An 18,908-nucleotide genomic window follows, 5' to 3' on the forward strand; every position below is an offset into this window, starting at 1 on the left:
GCACTGGCTCCAGGACCACCTGCCATCATTCCTGCTCCTCTCCAGCGAACCAGCTGCATATGGCTTCACCCCCATCAGCTCAGCCAGCACGTCCTCTCCCTTCTCTCACCTTAAAATCGCACAAAGGGAACCAGCAGATTCCTCCTCCAGGGCTCCCTGCAGCGCCCACTGAGGGTCTCTGAGAGCTCCCTGGGAGAGGCCTCTACTGTCCCCCTCCCCGCCCAGTCTCCAGCTCTCTGCAAGCAGGCGGTGTGCCCCGCTCGCAGGGCAGCTCCCAGGGAGCTCTGAGGAACCCATGTTACCAAGCCCCCTCCTCTCCTTGCCCTCCCCCCACCCCAAGCATGTCTCTCCCTGGGCACCAGGCCCCGTCCTCCCTGGGGTTACTAGTCAGTCCCTTGCGCCCCTTCTCAACCTTGGAATGCGAGGCACCCCACAGCTCTACCCTTGCACCCCCTATCTCTCCACGGGCACCTGCCTGGTGACTTTACCTTGTCTGTGCCTTTAAACACCATCTGTATGCCCACGACCCAAGTCCACCTTGAGCTGAGTGAGGCCTCTCCTGGATCCAGGCCGGAACACTCAGCTGCTGACCTCACAGGTCCCCTGGACACCCCATGGGCTCATCCACCTCAACAGGGCTGAGGCCCGTCTCTTAGCTCCCTGCCCTGACAGCCCTCCTCAGCTCAGGAAACAGGCTCTGGCCTCGAGCTGCTCAGGCCTGAGCCCGGGGTCCTCCCTGATGCGGCCCTCTCTCTCCCTTATCTCCGCTTGTTGACACGACCCTTGATCTATCTCCGAGTGGCTACTTCTCTTCCGGCCTCCGGGTCTCTGTTCCAGGTCACCCTCCTGGTGTCACCTCGCTGGCCACCCTGTTCACACACGATCGTCCCCCCTCCTCTTAGACAACTCGGGCACTCTGGTCTCCTTCCCCTGCTCATTACTGTCCGACAGGCTGCGTGGGTTTAAAAACGGGTCCACAAATTCTTCCATCCTCCTCCCTTCAAGAGGCAGAGGGGGCAACTCCTGCTCAGCCCCTGAGCGAGGCAGGACTTCGCAGCTCACTCTCGCAAACAGAACTGAAGGTGTGCGGCTTCCGAGACCGGGGCGCGAAAGGCCCCGGGCTACATCCCGCGCTCTCGCTCTCAGAGGGTGTTCTGAGGAAAGCCAGGCCATGAAGAGGTCCACACGGCAGGGACCTGGGCCTGTCCCCACCAGCCAGGTGAGTCTGAAAGCCTGCCATCCAGCCCTGGGGGGCCTTCCCATGTTTGCGTCCTCAGGAGGCCCTGAACCAGGCCCACCTGCTGCAAAGCACAGAAACTGGACTGTGACCTGCTCACTGGGAAGTCACTAAGCTTTGCAGTGATTTGTTACATGGCAGTGGATAAAGAACGCACACGGTTTTTAATTCACTGCTGGAGTCCTAGTTCTGACGATGTCTGGCCCAAACTAGCTGCTCACTGAACATGGCAGCTCAAAACACAGACATGTATGAAAAATTACATGCCATAAATGAGGCGAAAATACAAAGGTACTTAAACTTCCAATGAGAATTCTTCTCACTATAAAATGATGGGTATGTGTATCCATTTACTCGCAGGATGATTTCAATCAAAACGGTGCTAATTAGTACTGTGCTGGGCCTCACAGTAGGCCACAAGTTATCAAAATTGGTTCTTTTAAGAAAAAAAAGCATGCCTTAAAAGGAAACTCGTAGCCAGAAAAAGGAAAATGGGAAGACATAAAGCGATCTATCAACGCTTTGTTCCAAAACCATTTCAGGACCACAGTGTGAGGGGGCAGGTGCCTTACAACGTGGGAGTCACATGAAAAGGTGTTTACCTTCCTTCCTCAGGAATTCACCACTATAAAAGTCAGACACAGTTCAGTAAAAGCCGTTACCTGTCGATGCATAGAATCCTTATCTGCGATTTCATTTTCAAGTTTATCATTGAGGTCGTCGTGCACAGAGGTGGCTTCGCGCTGGGCGGCAAGGTAGCATCTCTCAAGGGTAGTGATTCGCACCTCCACGTCCGTGTTCTGGACCATGGCCTACACCGGGCATTGCAGAGTAGAAAAGGTAAGTCATTATCATGGAACATTCCGATACACGTACGCGTAAAAAAGTTGGACTAAATCCTAAGTTTCAACTCAAAAATAAAGTTAGCGTCCTCAAAATTAAAGTCCTAGACACGGCAGTTTCCTCGGACGTGAGCAAAAACGTGCCTACTTAAAATGTCACATTTGCCACGATTGGCACCCATATGTCTGTATTAACGTTCTGTCTGGCCACTCGGTTTCCCAAGCTTCTCTTCAACATAATCAACCCAAACAGCAAAGAGTATACTAAACTACCCTGTTATTGCATGAATTCCAGGAGGAATGGTATCTGGCATGAAGTCACGACCTCTGTCTGCTACACCACACAGGCGGACTGGATCCACAAGAGGGAGGGACCTTCGACAGATCCAACAGGGACCTCTGAGGCTCGTTTCCTCGGGTAAAAGTCGGAAAACTCTCATGCAATTTCCTCAGAATTCAAGTAATAGTAATGAGTGGAAACAGAAGTCAAAGTTTAACACAACTGGAAGCAGCCTTCTCAAGCCTAATTCTTCTAAAGCAGACTTACACCACATGTATGAAAGGGTCAAACCAGGACCAGAACTTGCTGCTGGTGCAACTCCCGTCCGCCAGGTCAAAATCCACTGCAGGTCCCTCCGTAGTCGACTACTAAGTAACCAATGTGGGCAAAGGCCTGACATTAAAAGTGAAAGGTCTCAAGGCCGCTTTTCCCAGAATTCTCTACATATTGAACTCTGCCACCTAATCTCCTCCTGTTGCCAAAGAGTAGTGGGAAAAGGTTATACAAGCGTGCAAATATTCTGTTTTGAGTTCTCACCTTGAGCTCTCACAGAGAATTACTCACACCAAGCTACTAAACAAGGACACCTGCTGTAGCACATGTCGGAGGGGTTCTGTCTGAGACGGTCTCACGGGGGAGGGGTGGGGCAGGGTGGGCGCTGTCTGCCTGCCTACAAAGGAGAGGTGAGGCTCACAGGAGGAGGCCCGAACCCTCAGCACTCTTCTCTTTTCACAATGACCGTTAGGCAGTTTCTCATCAATCATGACAGCCGCAGACACGACCACCAGAAACATCATGACTCTACATGGTTACACAGCACGGGCCTGAGGCTCTGAGGGTGAGCAAACGCCACTCGACCTGTCTGACCGCCGGTATCAATGTCACACATCCCCTCAAGGAGCAGAACCTCAGAAAACTAGAGAAGACGGCCAGGCAAGCTGCCTCAGCAGGGGCCACACAGCGGGCTCCCATCTCTCCGAGAGAACGGGCTCCACAGACGTCACCAGACTCGCCTGAGTGAACCCGAAGGAAATTTCAGCATCATCAGGTATACATTCGACAGGCAGGTGGGGGGGATGAACTGGGAGACTGGGGTTGACGTATGTACACTACTGAGACTATGCGTAAACTCAACAACGAGTAAGGACCTACTCTACAGCACAGGGCAGTCTACTCAGGGCTCTGTGGTGAAGTAAATGGGTAGGAAATCTAAAAAGAGGGATATATGTAGACACACACACACGTATATATATATATATATATATAAATATAAATATAAATATAAATATAAATATAAATATAAATATATATATATATGACGGATTCACTTTGCTGTACAGCAGACATTGACACAGCAGTGTAAAGCAACTGCTAACTGCTAAGTCGCTTCGGTCGTGTCCGACTCTGTGCGACCCCACAGACGGTAGCCCACCAGGCTCCCCTGTCCCTGGGATTCTCCAGGCAAGAATACTGGAGTGGGTTGCCATTTCCTTCTCCAGTGTATCAAAGGGAAAAGTGAAAGTGAAGTCGCTCAGTTGTGTCCGACTCTTAGCGACCCCATGGACTGTAGCCTACCAGGCTCCTCCATCCATGGGATTTTCCAGGCAAGAGTACTGGAGTGGGGTACCATTGCCTTCTCCAAGAAAAAGGAAAGCAACTAGACTCCAATAAATGAATGAATGGATGAATGAATTTTTCAAAGAGGAACACACTGGGCACCCTAGAACTTGTAGAAATGAGGAGTCCACACCCAGGGTGAGCACAGCGCTAGGGATGCCCTCGTGTTGCTCCACTGCCAATGGACCGCCTGGACCAGGCCTCTTCTACCCCAGAGATCTCGACGCAGAGGCGGGGAGGCCGCCAGTCGCGGTCTCGCCAGCGCTCTGTGCTCCTACTCACGCAGCCATCCCAAAGCTCAGATCAGCCGGAGAACAAGGGACCCACATTCCACCTCAGGACAACAGACACGTCCGCTGTCACTCACTTCGCGGACATCCCGCTGTGGTTGTCTGTTCGCTTCCTCGGACGCGAGGAGCTCCTTCCTGGCCGTGTCCGGGTCCTCCTCCGGCTCTCTCACGTAGGCAGAGAGGTTTGCCAGGCACTCCTTCGACTGGCTCTGCTCCCCTGACTGCCTCTCGATGACCTCCTGGAGCTCGATCACCTTAGCCAGGTCTTCCTCGTGGCTTGGGGAGCCGTCGGAGGATCTCTAAGGGGGAAAGGAAGCCTTAGACAGACAGCCTTGTTTTGGGAGGGAGGGAACACAGCATTTCCGGGCAATCGGTGAGGTCAAAACTTTCTTCTGCACTCTGGGAGCTCACACGACCCTCACGGCCACTCAGATCTACATGGTGCATTGCTGACAGGTCCCAACAGCCCCGCACAGACTGGATGGTAAGGCGAGAACCAGACAGAGAGCGAGACCGAGGACTTGCCTTTCCATTGGTGCTTGGCATGTTTACTTGCTCGGGATTTACATCAAGCACCCCGTCCGTTAGTAGCTTTCCCCAGTTATTCTGCTCTTTAAGAATCATCTGCTAAACGTGAAGTCCACCGGACTTTAGGAAGCATCACTACGAACAAAGCTAGTGGAGCTGATGGAATTCCAGCTGAGCTATCTCAAATCCTGAAAGATGATGCTGTGAAAGTGCTATATTCAATATGCCAGCAAATATGGAAAACTCAGCGGTGGCCACAGGACTGGAAATGGTCAGTTTTCATCCCAATCCCAAAGAAAGGCAATGCCAAAGAATGCTCAAACTACCGCACAATGGCACTCATCTCACGTGCTAGTAAAGTAATGCTTAAAATTCTCTAAGCCAGGCTTCAGCGATAGGTGAACCGTGAACTTCCAGATGTTCAAGCTGATTTTAGAAAAGGCAGAGGAACCAGAGATCAAATTGCCAATATCTGCTGGATCATCGAAAAAGCAAGAGAGTTCCCGAAAAACATCGATTTCTGCTTTATGGACTATGCCAAACAAAGCCTTTGACTGTGTGGATCACAATCAACTGTGGAAAATTCTGAGAGAGATGGGAATACCAGACCATCTGACCTGTCTCTTGGGAAACCTGTACGCAGGTCAGGAAGCAACAGTTAGAACTGGACATGGAACAACAGACTGGTTCCAAATAGGAAAACGAGGACGTCAAGGCTGTGTGTCCTTGTCACCCTGCTTATTTAACTTAGACGCAGGGTACATCATGAGAGACGCTGGGCTGGAAGAAACACAAGCTGGAATCGAGACTGCCGGGAGAAACATCAATAACCTCAGATATGCAGATGACACCACCCTTACGGCAGAAAGTGGAAAAGAACTAAAGAGCCTCTTGATGAAAGTGAAAGAGGAGAGTGAAAAAGTTGGCTTAAAGCTCAACGTTCAGAAAACTAAGATCATGGCATCAGGTCCCATCACCTCATGGGAAATAGATGGGGAAACTGTGGAAACAGTGTCAGACTTTATGTTTGGGGGCTCCAAAATCACTGCTGATGGTGACTGCAGCCACGAAACTGAAAGACGCTTACGCCTTGGAAGGAAGGTTTTGGCCAACTTAGATGGCATATTTAAAAGCAGAGACACTACTTTGCCAACAAAAGTCCGTCTAGTCAAGGCTATGGTTTTTCCAGTGGTCGTGTATGGATGTGAGAGTCGGACGGTGAAGAAAGCTGAGCGCCACAGAACTGATGCCTTTGAACTGTGGTGTGGGAGAAGACTCTTGAGAGTCCCTTGGAGTGCAAGGAGATCCGAACAGTCCATCCTAAAGGGGATCAATCCTGGGTGTTCATTGGAAGGACTGATGTTGAAGCTGAAACTCCAACACTTTGGCCACCTCATGCGAAGAGCTGACTCATTGGAAAAGACCCTAATGCTGGGAAGGATTGAGGGCAGGAGGAGAAGGGGACGACAGAGGATGAGATGGCTGGATGGCATCACTGACTCGATGGACATGGGTTTGGGTGGACTCCGGGAGCTGGTGACGGACAGGGAGGCCTGGCGTGCTGCGATTCATGGGGTTGCAAAGATTCGGACACGACTGAGCGACTGAACTCAACTGAAGTCTTCACTAAGAGATACTCTTCTATCAATCTCGAGGGGAGGGAGATGGGAGGGAGGTTCAAAAGGGAGGGGATATATGTGTACCTATGCCTGATTTTTCCTGCGATTTGACAGACAAGAACAAAATTCTGTAAAGCAATTATCCTTCAATTAAAAAATAAGCTAATTGAAAAAAAAAAAAAAGATCTCTCCTGGACGCCCAGCTTTTCCGCTGGTCCTGGGTCTGAGGACAGGAAACAGTGGTGGCAACAGTGTGGGGAACAGATAAACCCCTTCAGGGTCCAGACAGGTCTCACTTATACATGTGGGCGTGTGGTTCAGCCAGGGGAGGTTTTAGGAAGCATGCATGGAAAGTATTTTTATAAACAATGAGTGCGTCGTTTTAACCAACTAACCTGTGGCTTTGTAATGGGATTCTGTAAAGAATACTGATCCACTGCAGCTCCACAGGAGCTTGGTGACAACAAAGTGACTTACTGCAAAATACAGCTGAACTCGTTTAACAGCAGCTGGATAAACTGTGCACTCTCCCCTGATCTCTAACAACCACCCTCAGACAACAGAAGGCTACAAAAGCTAGAAATTATCCACATGGAACTGAAGAGGGATCAATCTCAAATTCAAGTTAAAAGAAGCATTTATAAAAATCAGAAAACAACAAAGAACAGAGCAGGGAAGTGACACACCTGGGCTGACTAGGACTGAATGCAGACAAACACCTGCCTCAAAGTCAGGGACCACGGCCAGGCCCTTCCCCCGGGCCTTGTCCTGAGAAAGGCCTCTGGGTCCCCAGCCTGGCACCCTCCGCCAGGATGGGAGCCCGCCCCACGGGTGCCCACGTGAGTCGGATGGGCAGTACCGTGTCCTCATTTAACAGGAGGGCAAAGCAGGCCACAAAGCGGGCAAGCGGCACACCCAGGTCACCAACCTCAGGGTGACGGAGCTACTCTGCTGTGCCCGGCAGAAGGGTTCCTGGGCACTGAGCTGCCTGAACCGGAGCGCGGCTGCCCAAGTCCTGTGGGAAGGCCCCAGGAGTGCTCCATCAGCGGGCTGGGAGCAGGAGAGGGACAAGGAAGGCCAGCCCTCGGGCCACTGGACTCCAACAACAGGGGCTCATCCAAGTGACCCGAGGGGAGAGGCAGCGAGCTCCCTCCTGAGGCTCCCTCCATCAGGGTTGCTGTGATGGACAGGAGGGCCTCTGGAGGAAAGCGGGATGGACGGCACCACGGTTAAGTGTCCAGGCTCTGATCAGACCAGTCTGCACCGCACCGCTGGGTATGCGAGCCTGGGCACGGTGCCCGGCCTCTCTAAGCCTCAGTGTCCATATCTGCTGAATGGGGATAACAGCAGCCTGGACCTCACCTGGGTGTCTGCGGGATTAGATGACGGGCTCAGAAAGCACTGGACACGGTGCCTGGCACACAGAGTCTCCTGCACACTGCTACCCACCGTCATTAAATTGGCTTCCCCCAAATCTAATATCTATGGCTCTGATTCAGTCATTTCTTTTAAGAAAACACTACGTGGAAATTCCATGATGGTCCAGAGGTGAGGACTTGGCACTTTCACTTTCACACCGGTCTGATCCCTGGTTGGGGAACTAACATCCCATTAGCTGTGCAGTATGGCCAAAAAAATAAGTAAAGAAAATTTTAAAAATAATAAATACTACTATGTCTATTATAAATAAGCATGAGATGATTAGAAGGCAAACAAGTGGGAGAAAGGCAAACTGTTACAATTGTCCCAACCAATGACCTATTTCCAACAGAACCATCAGTTCAGTTCAGTTCAGTTCAGTTCCGTTCCGTTCAGTCGCTCAGTCGTGTCTGACTCTTTGCGACCCCATGAATTGTAGCACGCCAGGCCTCCCTGTCCATCACTAACTCCCGGAGTCCACCCAAACCCATGTCCATCGAGTCAGTGATGCCATCCAGCCATCTCATCCTCTATTGTCCCCTTCTCCTCCTGCCCCCAATCCTACCCAGCATTAGGGTCTTTTCCAATGAGTCAACTCTTCGCGTGAGGTGGCCAAAGTACTGGAGTTTCAGCTTCAAAATCAGTCCTTCCAATGAACACCCAGGATTGATCTCCTTTAGGATGGATTGATTGCATCATCAGCATATTTTAAGTGGTGGGCGAGTTTCATTACTTCTATTAAAATGTCAATCATCCACCAGTACGTAACCACATAGTGTTCATTCACTAACACGATAAGGACTCTAATACTTCACAGAGAAACAAAGGCATGCTAAATTACTAAATAGTTTACCTTTCGACGATGCTTCCTTAACTCACTAGACTGATAGATGCATGCAAAGAAATGAAGAGAAACCAGATTTATTGCGACTTTGAAGCTAAAAATTCAAGAATCAATATAGGCAAAGACAGTAAAGCAAAAATGACGGCAAACATATAAGTGAGATGTAGATTTAGAGAACATGTAACTGGAAACAGAACAATTTGTTGGACCACATTAGTTAAATAAGCTATTCAAGATTTACTAGAGAAACACTATACATTATTCCTCAGGAAGATACAATTCTATTACAACATCATGATTTGTTAAAGCACAGCACTGTGTACAACAAAGGGCCTTAACAGTTGTCTGTTCTCAGCCAAACCTCTCTATAAGTTAGTTTCTCTTAATAAAAAAAACATGTTATACTTTAAAATAGTAATTTAACTGACGAGGAAGTTGCCGTAATACCTATTTTAACACTGAACAGATCTAACCACCTGTTGGACATTAATGTAAAATCGTTACCTAGAATTTGATTTCAAACTTCTGAAAATAAATTCATTAAAGCAGGTACCCTATGAAAATATGTAAGAATGAAAGCTAGCGTAACAGCAGGTGGAGTCTTCACATTTTATGAACCATAGAAGATACTTTGTAAAAGAGTCTCGTAGAGACATTAAGCATGCAAAAGCTGATGAGATTTACAGTCTCAAATACAAGCACCAACACAGAAAGGATGTTGTGTCAAAAGTCCATTAATTCTACACATAAGAGGATCATTTCTTCAGGTAAGCATAATCTCAGTTATGAATTACACAGGTTCTGTAGTGTATCATCCATCTACATTATGCTTGTAACTGCACAGTGATAACAATAATTCAAACTTAGTGCTATGGGGGAAAAACACCATTTAATGAGACATGAAGACAAAGCAGAAACCCGACTAAGGGGACACACGCTGTGGACCCCAGACTGCTATGACCAGAGCAAGTGGGAGGACGGGGGAGGGGAGATGGATGGGTAAACTACAGCCTCGGGGGGGTGCGGTTGTGGGAAGCTGGGGTCTGGATTGATGACAACGAAGCAGACAACAGGATGAGACAGGAAATCAAAACCAACGATGAAAGCAGACACACCGTCAGAGAACTCCAGCAACAAGAAAAAATATACAGAACTGTTCTTTTACAAATACTCGGAAAGAAATCAAGCATGAAACCACAGAGAAATCGTCAAAGAATACACACTATCAACTAATTGGCCAGTGATGCATATTATAAAACCAATGTGTCAAAAGACCACAAAATAGACCAGTTATCACTTCACATGCTGCTAAAATGATTCACAGTTAATTTAATTATATGCTGACTAACAATGCAGCTAACATGAAATGGGTGGTAACAAAAAAAGTGATAATACAAGTGCAGTTACAAAGCAGAGTGTTGTAGACATGATTTCACAGGGTAAACAGCAATGCGCTCAGGAAACCTAAGCTAAACATGGAAGAAAGCAGGAACATGCGCTTCAGAGCTGCACACTCTGTCACCAAAAGCCCTAGGTCGTCATCCCATTTTTAGACTCAGAAGAGTGAGGAAGCCCAACTTCTTCCCTGGGGCCCTGGGGCACCAGGCTTTTAACCTGGTTTCACACCCAGAGCTGGCCTGAGCGTGCAGCCAGGTCCAGCAGCAAGCAGACCAGTTTAGATTCTTGGTTTTGTTCCCACCGCATGGCCTGCAGCCTGCAGCCAGGTATCCCCAATGAAAAATGTGCTGCGTGGGTCTCACACGCCAGGAGAGCTGCCTATGGTTACTTTCACAAGGCTGTCTACTCGGTGACAACAGCAACTTCCCTGCACCTGCTGTGTCCAGCACAGGCCGGGCCCAACGTTACAGAGGCAGGCCCTGGCTGAGTTCATGATGACGTGCTAAGCCGGTGGTCCAAATATCAAGACTAATTTGTTGCTGTGCGAGTATGGAATGATTAAAGACTAGGCAGTTTTTAAAAATCTTAGACCTCTAAGCGTAGCAAATGTACCTGAGTTTCTTCTGGGTAAAAACAGAAAAAACAAAAAACAAACAAACAAAAAAGAAAGCCAGTGTGCTGGGGGAGGGACGTGGCAGGGAGGAGGCAGACACATACCAGAGTCTTGATGTCCCGCTGGTCTACTTTCCGCGCCGAGCTGTGCCGCCTCCTTGGGGGCTTGGCGCGCCCACTGCTGGGCGGGCAGGAGCTGGCGAGCGAGGAGGCGGGACACAGGTTGAGGGAGCTCGAGGATTTACAACAACGAAGGTTGCCTAAGCTCCCCTTGCCCACCCTGCTCTCAGTATCCTCGGCCCGCTGCTCCGTGTTCTCCTTCTCTTCTTCGATCAACCTAAAATAGAATAAAACCCGTCACCTGCCTTTGTCAGCAGAGGAACGTGTCTGGACAACAAATGTGGGCTTGCATTCTGTGTCACGATTAGCATATTCCAGGAACAGTTGCTCAATTAACATCTCAGCAAAAAGGTTCAACTTTCCCTCTTTTCAATATTCTCAAACTTAGAATAACTTATCCTTGAGTCTTACAAAGTGGCCCCTGATCATTCTCGTTTGATTTGACTGGTTTACTCTAACATTCTGACGGGGCCTGGGTGGCGCCTCTCTCCCTGTGAGGAGATAACCTGAAGTTGACAACCTTTACCTTCCCTGCTCTCAGGGCAGAGATGCACGGCAGTGCCTCAAGTCTATTCCGCTGGGAATCAGGAACTCTGTACAATCAAAACAGTGAGCCACGAACAAGCTGGAGTTTCTAAACACAAGTCTCTAGACCAGATGAAGTGCTGAATTGATTTTTTTATTTTTTAGGTTGTCTATGTACAAATGCATCACTTGATGAAGTTCTCCACCAGCTTTGTGTGAGTTTCTGGACTCATGTCAATGTGCTGCATTAACCTAGAATTCACAGTTACTGCTCTTCTCCCCTAATGTCTCGCGGATGATGTTATATAGCAGTTTAAATATTCGATTATGCATATAACATGATTTTCAAAATAAAATACAAGATTCTCGCAGGTCGTCACCTCTCCAGTTTCACTTCTCCTTATACACCCTGAAAGTTTTTCACTGTTGATAACAAGTTGATGGAAAGAATTTACCATTTACCTCAAGTCAACATGTTACCTAAGGAAAAATCACTTTTACCTGACAACATGCTGTAAAAATAAACATATTAATATGTAACCGTTCCGTATTTCCTGGGGGAGGGGGAAAGACAATCTTTCTGAGCTGTCTGTGCTCAAACACGGCCCACAAAGCAGTCTGTCTCAGCGTCAAACGTGCAGGCGGCACCACCTGCGTTTGCTGGTTGTGCCCTTCACCCCTGCCTTTCCCCCGGGCCCCCCGCACTCGGCTGACAGGAACGGGCACCTCGGCCTGGGCTGACGTGACAAGAACAGTCTGAGCAGCAGCTCTGCCAGGTCCTGTGCAGGGTCACCGGCCTGTGGCCACTCTGAACGTGGACAAGGGACAGGAGGCAGAGCTGTGCGGGTGCGGCACCAGGCTGGCCTCGGGGCCCCCAGCCACCTGGCCGCACCCAGACCCAAGGCCCCTGCTCGCCATGAGGCGGGCCTTTGGATTCTATCCCGTTTGTAAACTGTTATAACAGCCCAGACGGTGTCTACAGAAAACATCTCACAGACACTGATGAGTTGAGAAGAACTCAAACACATGTCCTTGGACCACTGTCGTACAACAAGCCAATCTTCACACTGTATTAAGTTCAAAAGGAAAATGCAGATCTGAGGGGGAATTTGCCACCCCAAAACCCCAGCTTTTCTGTTTCAGGTGGCTTTTCACCAGAATGTGGGAGGCTCCGAGGGACACACGAGGGCGAACCTTCAGTGCTGGAGGGTGCACGGGCCGCAGGGGACACTGTCACGGCACCTCACCCACCTTGGGGCTCAGAGCTGGTGGGGGGACACCCCACAACGCCCCCCACAGCCCTGGCTGACTGAGCTCTATAATCAAGGGCAATCTCAGAACTGAAAATTCTTGAAGCAGACTTGAAGTCAGTTTCCTTACTATGGAACACTCAGCCTTCTCTAAGGAGAAGACAGCTCCTCAGAGAAGCCGAGTTTCTGGGGAGCTCGGCTCGGGCTCACCCACCGGATCTCTTCGTTGATGGTGTCCAGCTGCTCCTGAAGCATCACAGTCAGAGTCTCGGCATCGCCCTGCCCGCTGGGCGACAGCAGAGCGGCCGAGCTGAAGAGGGTGGCCCTGTCGCCCCCGCCGTCAGACAAGTCTGCGTCACTCTCGAACGCCTGGGCCACGTTGGCCGGCACGCTGGCTTGCTGCGCGCGCTCCCAGTCCTTTTCCTTCAGGGTCTGCACCTGGGCACGAGAGGACCACGTCTCGTCAGCGACATTCAGGGCAGCTCAAGTCTATCAGGAACTGAACACAAGTTTACATGGAAGCCCCAACTGTGGATAAACGGGCCATGCTTATGAGACACTGCCATCTCTTAAGCGAGCAGTACTGAAGAAACAGGCAGGAGGAGAATCCACTTCCTAGATGGCCTGGTGACATTCAGGTCTTAGCGTGGATGGGAGGCAATCCTATGAGGTTATTCACAAGGGTGGGCCGATGGAGTCAGAGACAAAGTCCGAAAATTACAACAATACATCTGTGCCTCCATCAGCCAGGCTGAAGGAAAATAAGAAAAAGAAATCCTTCAGCTCCGCAGCCTCTGGGTCCACCTCAGCGGTCACCACTTGTGTTACTCACCGAGGAGCGCCATCCTCGCAGGTCCCCAGCCCTCCGTTTTCCAGGCTGGTCTGAACACGCACAGACAGGCGCAAGCAGGGCCAGCAGGGCTGGGAGGGCCAGCCCCCCGCGGGGCTCCTCCCGGGGCGCAGGCCCGCGGGCTGTTCTGGGGGACGGCCCCTCACACCGCAAGGCGGCTCTGTCACCAGAGACGTGCGGGAGAGGGCCTGCTGGGCTCCGAGCCGCCCTCCAGCTCTCACACCTCACACCCTTCTCTCTGGCACATCTCCCCCCGGCCCACTCTCACCCAGGTCCTGCCTTCTTTCCCAGACGTGACCTCAAAGCAGCCGAGGGGCAGCCTCGAGGTGCTGGCTTGCTGGCTCCCTGTCCCCCGTGGCCAGCGCCCTCGCCCCTGTCTTCGTCACGACCCCTCCCCAGGGCTGGGCCACCCCCTGCACTGGCTCCAGGACCACCTGCCATCATTCCTGCTCCTCTCCAGCGAACCAGCTGCATATGGCTTCACCCCCATCAGCTCAGCCAGCACGTCCTCTCCCTTCTCTCACCTTAAAATCGCACAAAGGGAACCAGCAGATTCCTCCTCCAGGGCTCCCTGCAGCGCCCACTGAGGGTCTCTGAGAGCTCCCTGGGAGAGGCCTCTACTGTCCCCCTCCCCGCCCAGTCTCCAGCTCTCTGCAAGCAGGCGGTGTGCCCCGCTCGCAGGGCAGCTCCCAGGGAGCTCTGAGGAACCCATGTTACCAAGCCCCCTCCTCTCCTTGCCCTCCCCCCACCCCAAGCATGTCTCTCCCTGGGCACCAGGCCCCGCCCTCCCTGGGGTTACTAGTCAGTCCCTTGCGCCCCTTCTCAACCTTGGAATGCGAGGCACCCCACAGCTCTACCCTTGCACCCCCTATCTCTCCACGGGCACCTGCCTGGTGACTTTACCTTGTCTGTGCCTTTAAACACCATCTGTATGCCCACGACCCAAGTCCACCTTGAGCTGAGTGAGGCCTCTCCTGGATCCAGGCCGGAACACTCAGCTGCTGACCTCACAGGTCCCCTGGACACCCCATGGGCTCATCCACCTCAACAGGGCTGAGGCCCGTCTCTTAGCTCCCTGCCCTGACAGCCCTCCTCAGCTCAGGAAACAGGCTCTGGCCTCGAGCTGCTCAGGCCTGAGCCCGGGGTCCTCCCTGATGCGGCCCTCTCTCTCCCTTATCTCCGCTTGTTGACACGACCCTTGATCTATCTCCGAGTGGCTACTTCTCTTCCGGCCTCCGGGTCTCTGTTCCAGGTCACCCTCCTGGTGTCACCTCGCTGGCCACCCTGTTCACACACGATCGTCCCCCCTCCTCTTAGACAACTCGGGCACTCTGGTCTCCTTCCCCTGCTCATTACTGTCCGACAGGCTGCGTGGGTTTAAAAACGGGTCCACAAATTCTTCCATCCTCCTCCCTTCAAGAGGCAGAGGGGGCAACTCCTGCTCAGCCCCTGAGCGAGGCAGGACTTCGCAGCTCACTCTCGCAAACAGAACTGAAGGTGTGCGGCTTCCGAGACCGGGGCGCGAAAGGCCCCGGGCTACATCCCGCGCTCTCGCTCTCAGAGGGTGTTCTGAGGAAAGCCAGGCCATGAAGAGGTCCACACGGCAGGGACCTGGGCCTGTCCCCACCAGCCAGGTGAGTCTGAAAGCCTGCCATCCAGCCCTGGGGGGCCTTCCCATGTTTGCGTCCTCAGGAGGCCCTGAACCAGGCCCACCTGCTGCAAAGCACAGAAACTGGACTGTGACCTGCTCACTGGGAAGTCACTAAGCTTTGCAGTGATTTGTTACATGGCAGTGGATAAAGAACGCACACGGTTTTTAATTCACTGCTGGAGTCCTAGTTCTGACGATGTCTGGCCCAAACTAGCTGCTCACTGAACATGGCAGCTCAAAACACAGACATGTATGAAAAATTACATGCCATAAATGAGGCGAAAATACAAAGGTACTTAAACTTCCAATGAGAATTCTTCTCACTATAAAATGATGGGTATGTGTATCCATTTACTCGCAGGATGATTTCAATCAAAACGGTGCTAATTAGTACTGTGCTGGGCCTCACAGTAGGCCACAAGTTATCAAAATTGGTTCTTTTAAGAAAAAAAAGCATGCCTTAAAAGGAAACTCGTAGCCAGAAAAAGGAAAATGGGAAGACATAAAGCGATCTATCAACGCTTTGTTCCAAAACCATTTCAGGACCACAGTGTGAGGGGGCAGGTGCCTTACAACGTGGGAGTCACATGAAAAGGTGTTTACCTTCCTTCCTCAGGAATTCACCACTATAAAAGTCAGACACAGTTCAGTAAAAGCCGTTACCTGTCGATGCATAGAATCCTTATCTGCGATTTCATTTTCAAGTTTATCATTGAGGTCGTCGTGCACAGAGGTGGCTTCGCGCTGGGCGGCAAGGTAGCATCTCTCAAGGGTAGTGATTCGCACCTCCACGTCCGTGTTCTGGACCATGGCCTACACCGGGCATTGCAGAGTAGAAAAGGTAAGTCATTATCATGGAACATTCCGATACACGTACGCATAAAAAAGTTGGACTAAATCCTAAGTTTCAACTCAAAAATAAAGTTAGCGTCCTCAAAATTAAAGTCCTAGACACGGCAGTTTCCTCGGACGTGAGCAAAAACGTGCCTACTTAAAATGTCACATTTGCCACGATTGGCACCCATATGTCTGTATTAACGTTCTGTCTGGCCACTCGGTTTCCCAAGCTTCTCTTCAACATAATCAACCCAAACAGCAAAGAGTATACTAAACTACCCTGTTATTGCATGAATTCCAGGAGGAATGGTATCTGGCATGAAGTCACGACCTCTGTCTGCTACACCACACAGGCGGACTGGATCCACAAGAGGGAGGGACCTTCGACAGATCCAACAGGGACCTCTGAGGCTCGTTTCCTCGGGTAAAAGTCGGAAAACTCTCATGCAATTTCCTCAGAATTCAAGTAATAGTAATGAGTGGAAACAGAAGTCAAAGTTTAACACAACTGGAAGCAGCCTTCTCAAGCCTAATTCTTCTAAAGCAGACTTACACCACATGTATGAAAGGGTCAAACCAGGACCAGAACTTGCTGCTGGTGCAACTCCCGTCCGCCAGGTCAAAATCCACTGCAGGTCCCTCCGTAGTCGACTACTAAGTAACCAATGTGGGCAAAGGCCTGACATTAAAAGTGAAAGGTCTCAAGGCCGCTTTTCCCAGAATTCTCTACATATTGAACTCTGCCACCTAATCTCCTCCTGTTGCCAAAGAGTAGTGGGAAAAGGTTATACAAGCGTGCAAATATTCTGTTTTGAGTTCTCACCTTGAGCTCTCAGAGAATTACTCACACCAAGCTACTAAACAAGGACACCTGCTGTAGCACATGTCGGAGGGGTTCTGTCTGAGACGGTCTCACGGGGGAGGGGTGGGGCAGGGTGGGCGCTGTCTGCCTGCCTACAAAGGAGAGGTGAGGCTCACAGGAGGAGGCCCGAACCCTCAGCACTCTTCTCTTTTCACAATGACCGTTAGGCAGTTTCTCATCAATCATGACAGCCGCAGACACGACCACCAGAAACATCATGACTCTACATGGTTACACAGCACGGGCCTGAGGCTCTGAGGGTGAGCAAACGCCACTCGACCTGTCTGACCGCCGGTATCAATGTCACACATCCCCTCAAGGAGCAGAACCTCAGAAAACTAGAGAAGACGGCCAGGCAAGCTGCCTCAGCAGGGGCCACACAGCGGGCTCCCATCTCTCCGAGAGAACGGGCTCCACAGACGTCACCAGACTCGCCTGAGTGAACCCGAAGGAAATTTCAGCATCATCAGGTATACATTCGACAGGCAGGTGGGGGGGATGAACTGGGAGACTGGGGTTGACGTATGTACACTACTGAGACTATGCGTAAACTCAACAACGAGTAAGGACCTACTCTACAGCACAGGGCAGTCTACTCAGGGCTCTGTGGTGAAGTAAATGGGTAGGAAATCTAAAAAGAGGGATATATGTAGACACACACACACGTATATATATATATATATATATAAATATAAATATAAATATAAATATAAATATATATATATATGACGGATTCACTTTGCTGTACAGCAGACATTGACACAGCAGTGTAAAGCAACTGCTAACTGCTAAGTCGCTTCGGTCGTGTCCGACTCTGTGCGACCCCACAGACGGTAGCCCACCAGGCTCCCCTGTCCCTGGGATTCTCCAGGCAAGAATACTGGAGTGGGTTGCCATTTCCTTCTCCAGTGTATCAAAGGGAAAAGTGAAAGTGAAGTCGCTCAGTTGTGTCCGACTCTTAGCGACCCCATGGACTGTAGCCTACCAGGCTCCTCCATCCATGGGATTTTCCAGGCAAGAGTACTGGAGTGGGGTACCATTGCCTTCTCCAAGAAAAAGGAAAGCAACTAGACTCCAATAAATGAATGAATGGATGAATGAATTTTTCAAAGAGGAACACACTGGGCACCCTAGAACTTGTAGAAATGAGGAGTCCACACCCAGGGTGAGCACAGCGCTAGGGATGCCCTCGTGTTGCTCCACTGCCAATGGACCGCCTGGACCAGGCCTCTTCTACCCCAGAGATCTCGACGCAGAGGCGGGGAGGCCGCCAGTCGCGGTCTCGCCAGCGCTCTGTGCTCCTACTCACGCAGCCATCCCAAAGCTCAGATCAGCCGGAGAACAAGGGACCCACATTCCACCTCAGGACAACAGACACGTCCGCTGTCACTCACTTCGCGGACATCCCGCTGTGGTTGTCTGTTCGCTTCCTCGGACGCGAGGAGCTCCTTCCTGGCCGTGTCCGGGTCCTCCTCCGGCTCTCTCACGTAGGCAGAGAGGTTTGCCAGGCACTCCTTCGACTGGCTCTGCTCCCCTGACTGCCTCTCGATGACCTCCTGGAGCTCGATCACCTTAGCCAGGTCTTCCTCGTGGCTTGGGGAGCCGTCGGAGGATCTCTAAGGGGGAAAGGAAGCCTTAGACAGACAGCCTTGTTTTGGGAGGGAGGGAACACAGCATTTCCGGGCAATCGGTGAGGTCAAAACTTTCTTCTGCACTCTGGGAGCTCACACGACCCTCACGGCCACTCAGATCTACATGGTGCATTGCTGACAGGTCCCAACAGCCCCGCACAGACTGGATGGTAAGGCGAGAACCAGACAGAGAGCGAGACCGAGGACTTGCCTTTCCATTGGTGCTTGGCATGTTTACTTGCTCGGGATTTACATCAAGCACCCCGTCCGTTAGTAGCTTTCCCCAGTTATTCTGCTCTTTAAGAATCATCTGCTAAACGTGAAGTCCACCGGACTTTAGGAAGCATCACTACGAACAAAGCTAGTGGAGCTGATGGAATTCCAGCTGAGCTATCTCAAATCCTGAAAGATGATGCTGTGAAAGTGCTATATTCAATATGCCAGCAAATATGGAAAACTCAGCGGTGGCCACAGGACTGGAAATGGTCAGTTTTCA

The 18,908-nt window shown here is 50.9% G+C and overlaps 1 protein-coding gene and 1 long non-coding RNA gene across 2 annotated transcripts in view; one reads left to right on the forward strand and one right to left on the reverse strand.

The window, feature by feature from the left end:
• Nucleotides 1–18,908, reverse strand: part of LOC145505797 (uncharacterized) — a 188,764-nt gene that overhangs the window by 44,668 nt on the left and 125,188 nt on the right. Inside the window, exons 39-44 of the mRNA XM_081488700.1 lie at nt 18,176–18,397; nt 15,746–15,895; nt 12,796–13,019; nt 10,792–11,023; nt 4,344–4,565; nt 1,900–2,049 (exon numbers count right to left, since the gene is read on the reverse strand). Coding sequence (XP_081344826.1) covers nt 1,900–2,049; nt 4,344–4,565; nt 10,792–11,023; nt 12,796–13,019; nt 15,746–15,895; nt 18,176–18,397 — 1,200 coding nt within the window. The remainder of the gene's footprint in view (nt 1–1,899; nt 2,050–4,343; nt 4,566–10,791; nt 11,024–12,795; nt 13,020–15,745; nt 15,896–18,175; nt 18,398–18,908) is intronic.
• Nucleotides 5,576–11,421, forward strand: LOC145507102 (uncharacterized). The gene is made up of 2 exons (XR_014054566.1): nt 5,576–6,134; nt 8,513–11,421. It is a non-coding gene; the product is annotated as an uncharacterized LOC145507102 (long non-coding RNA).

The sequence above is a fragment of the Giraffa tippelskirchi genome, chromosome 1 (assembly GCF_054371585.1).
Source record: "Giraffa tippelskirchi isolate mGirTip1 chromosome 1, T2T-mGirTip1v1.2.pri, whole genome shotgun sequence".
Lineage (NCBI taxonomy): Eukaryota > Metazoa > Chordata > Mammalia > Artiodactyla > Giraffidae > Giraffa > Giraffa tippelskirchi.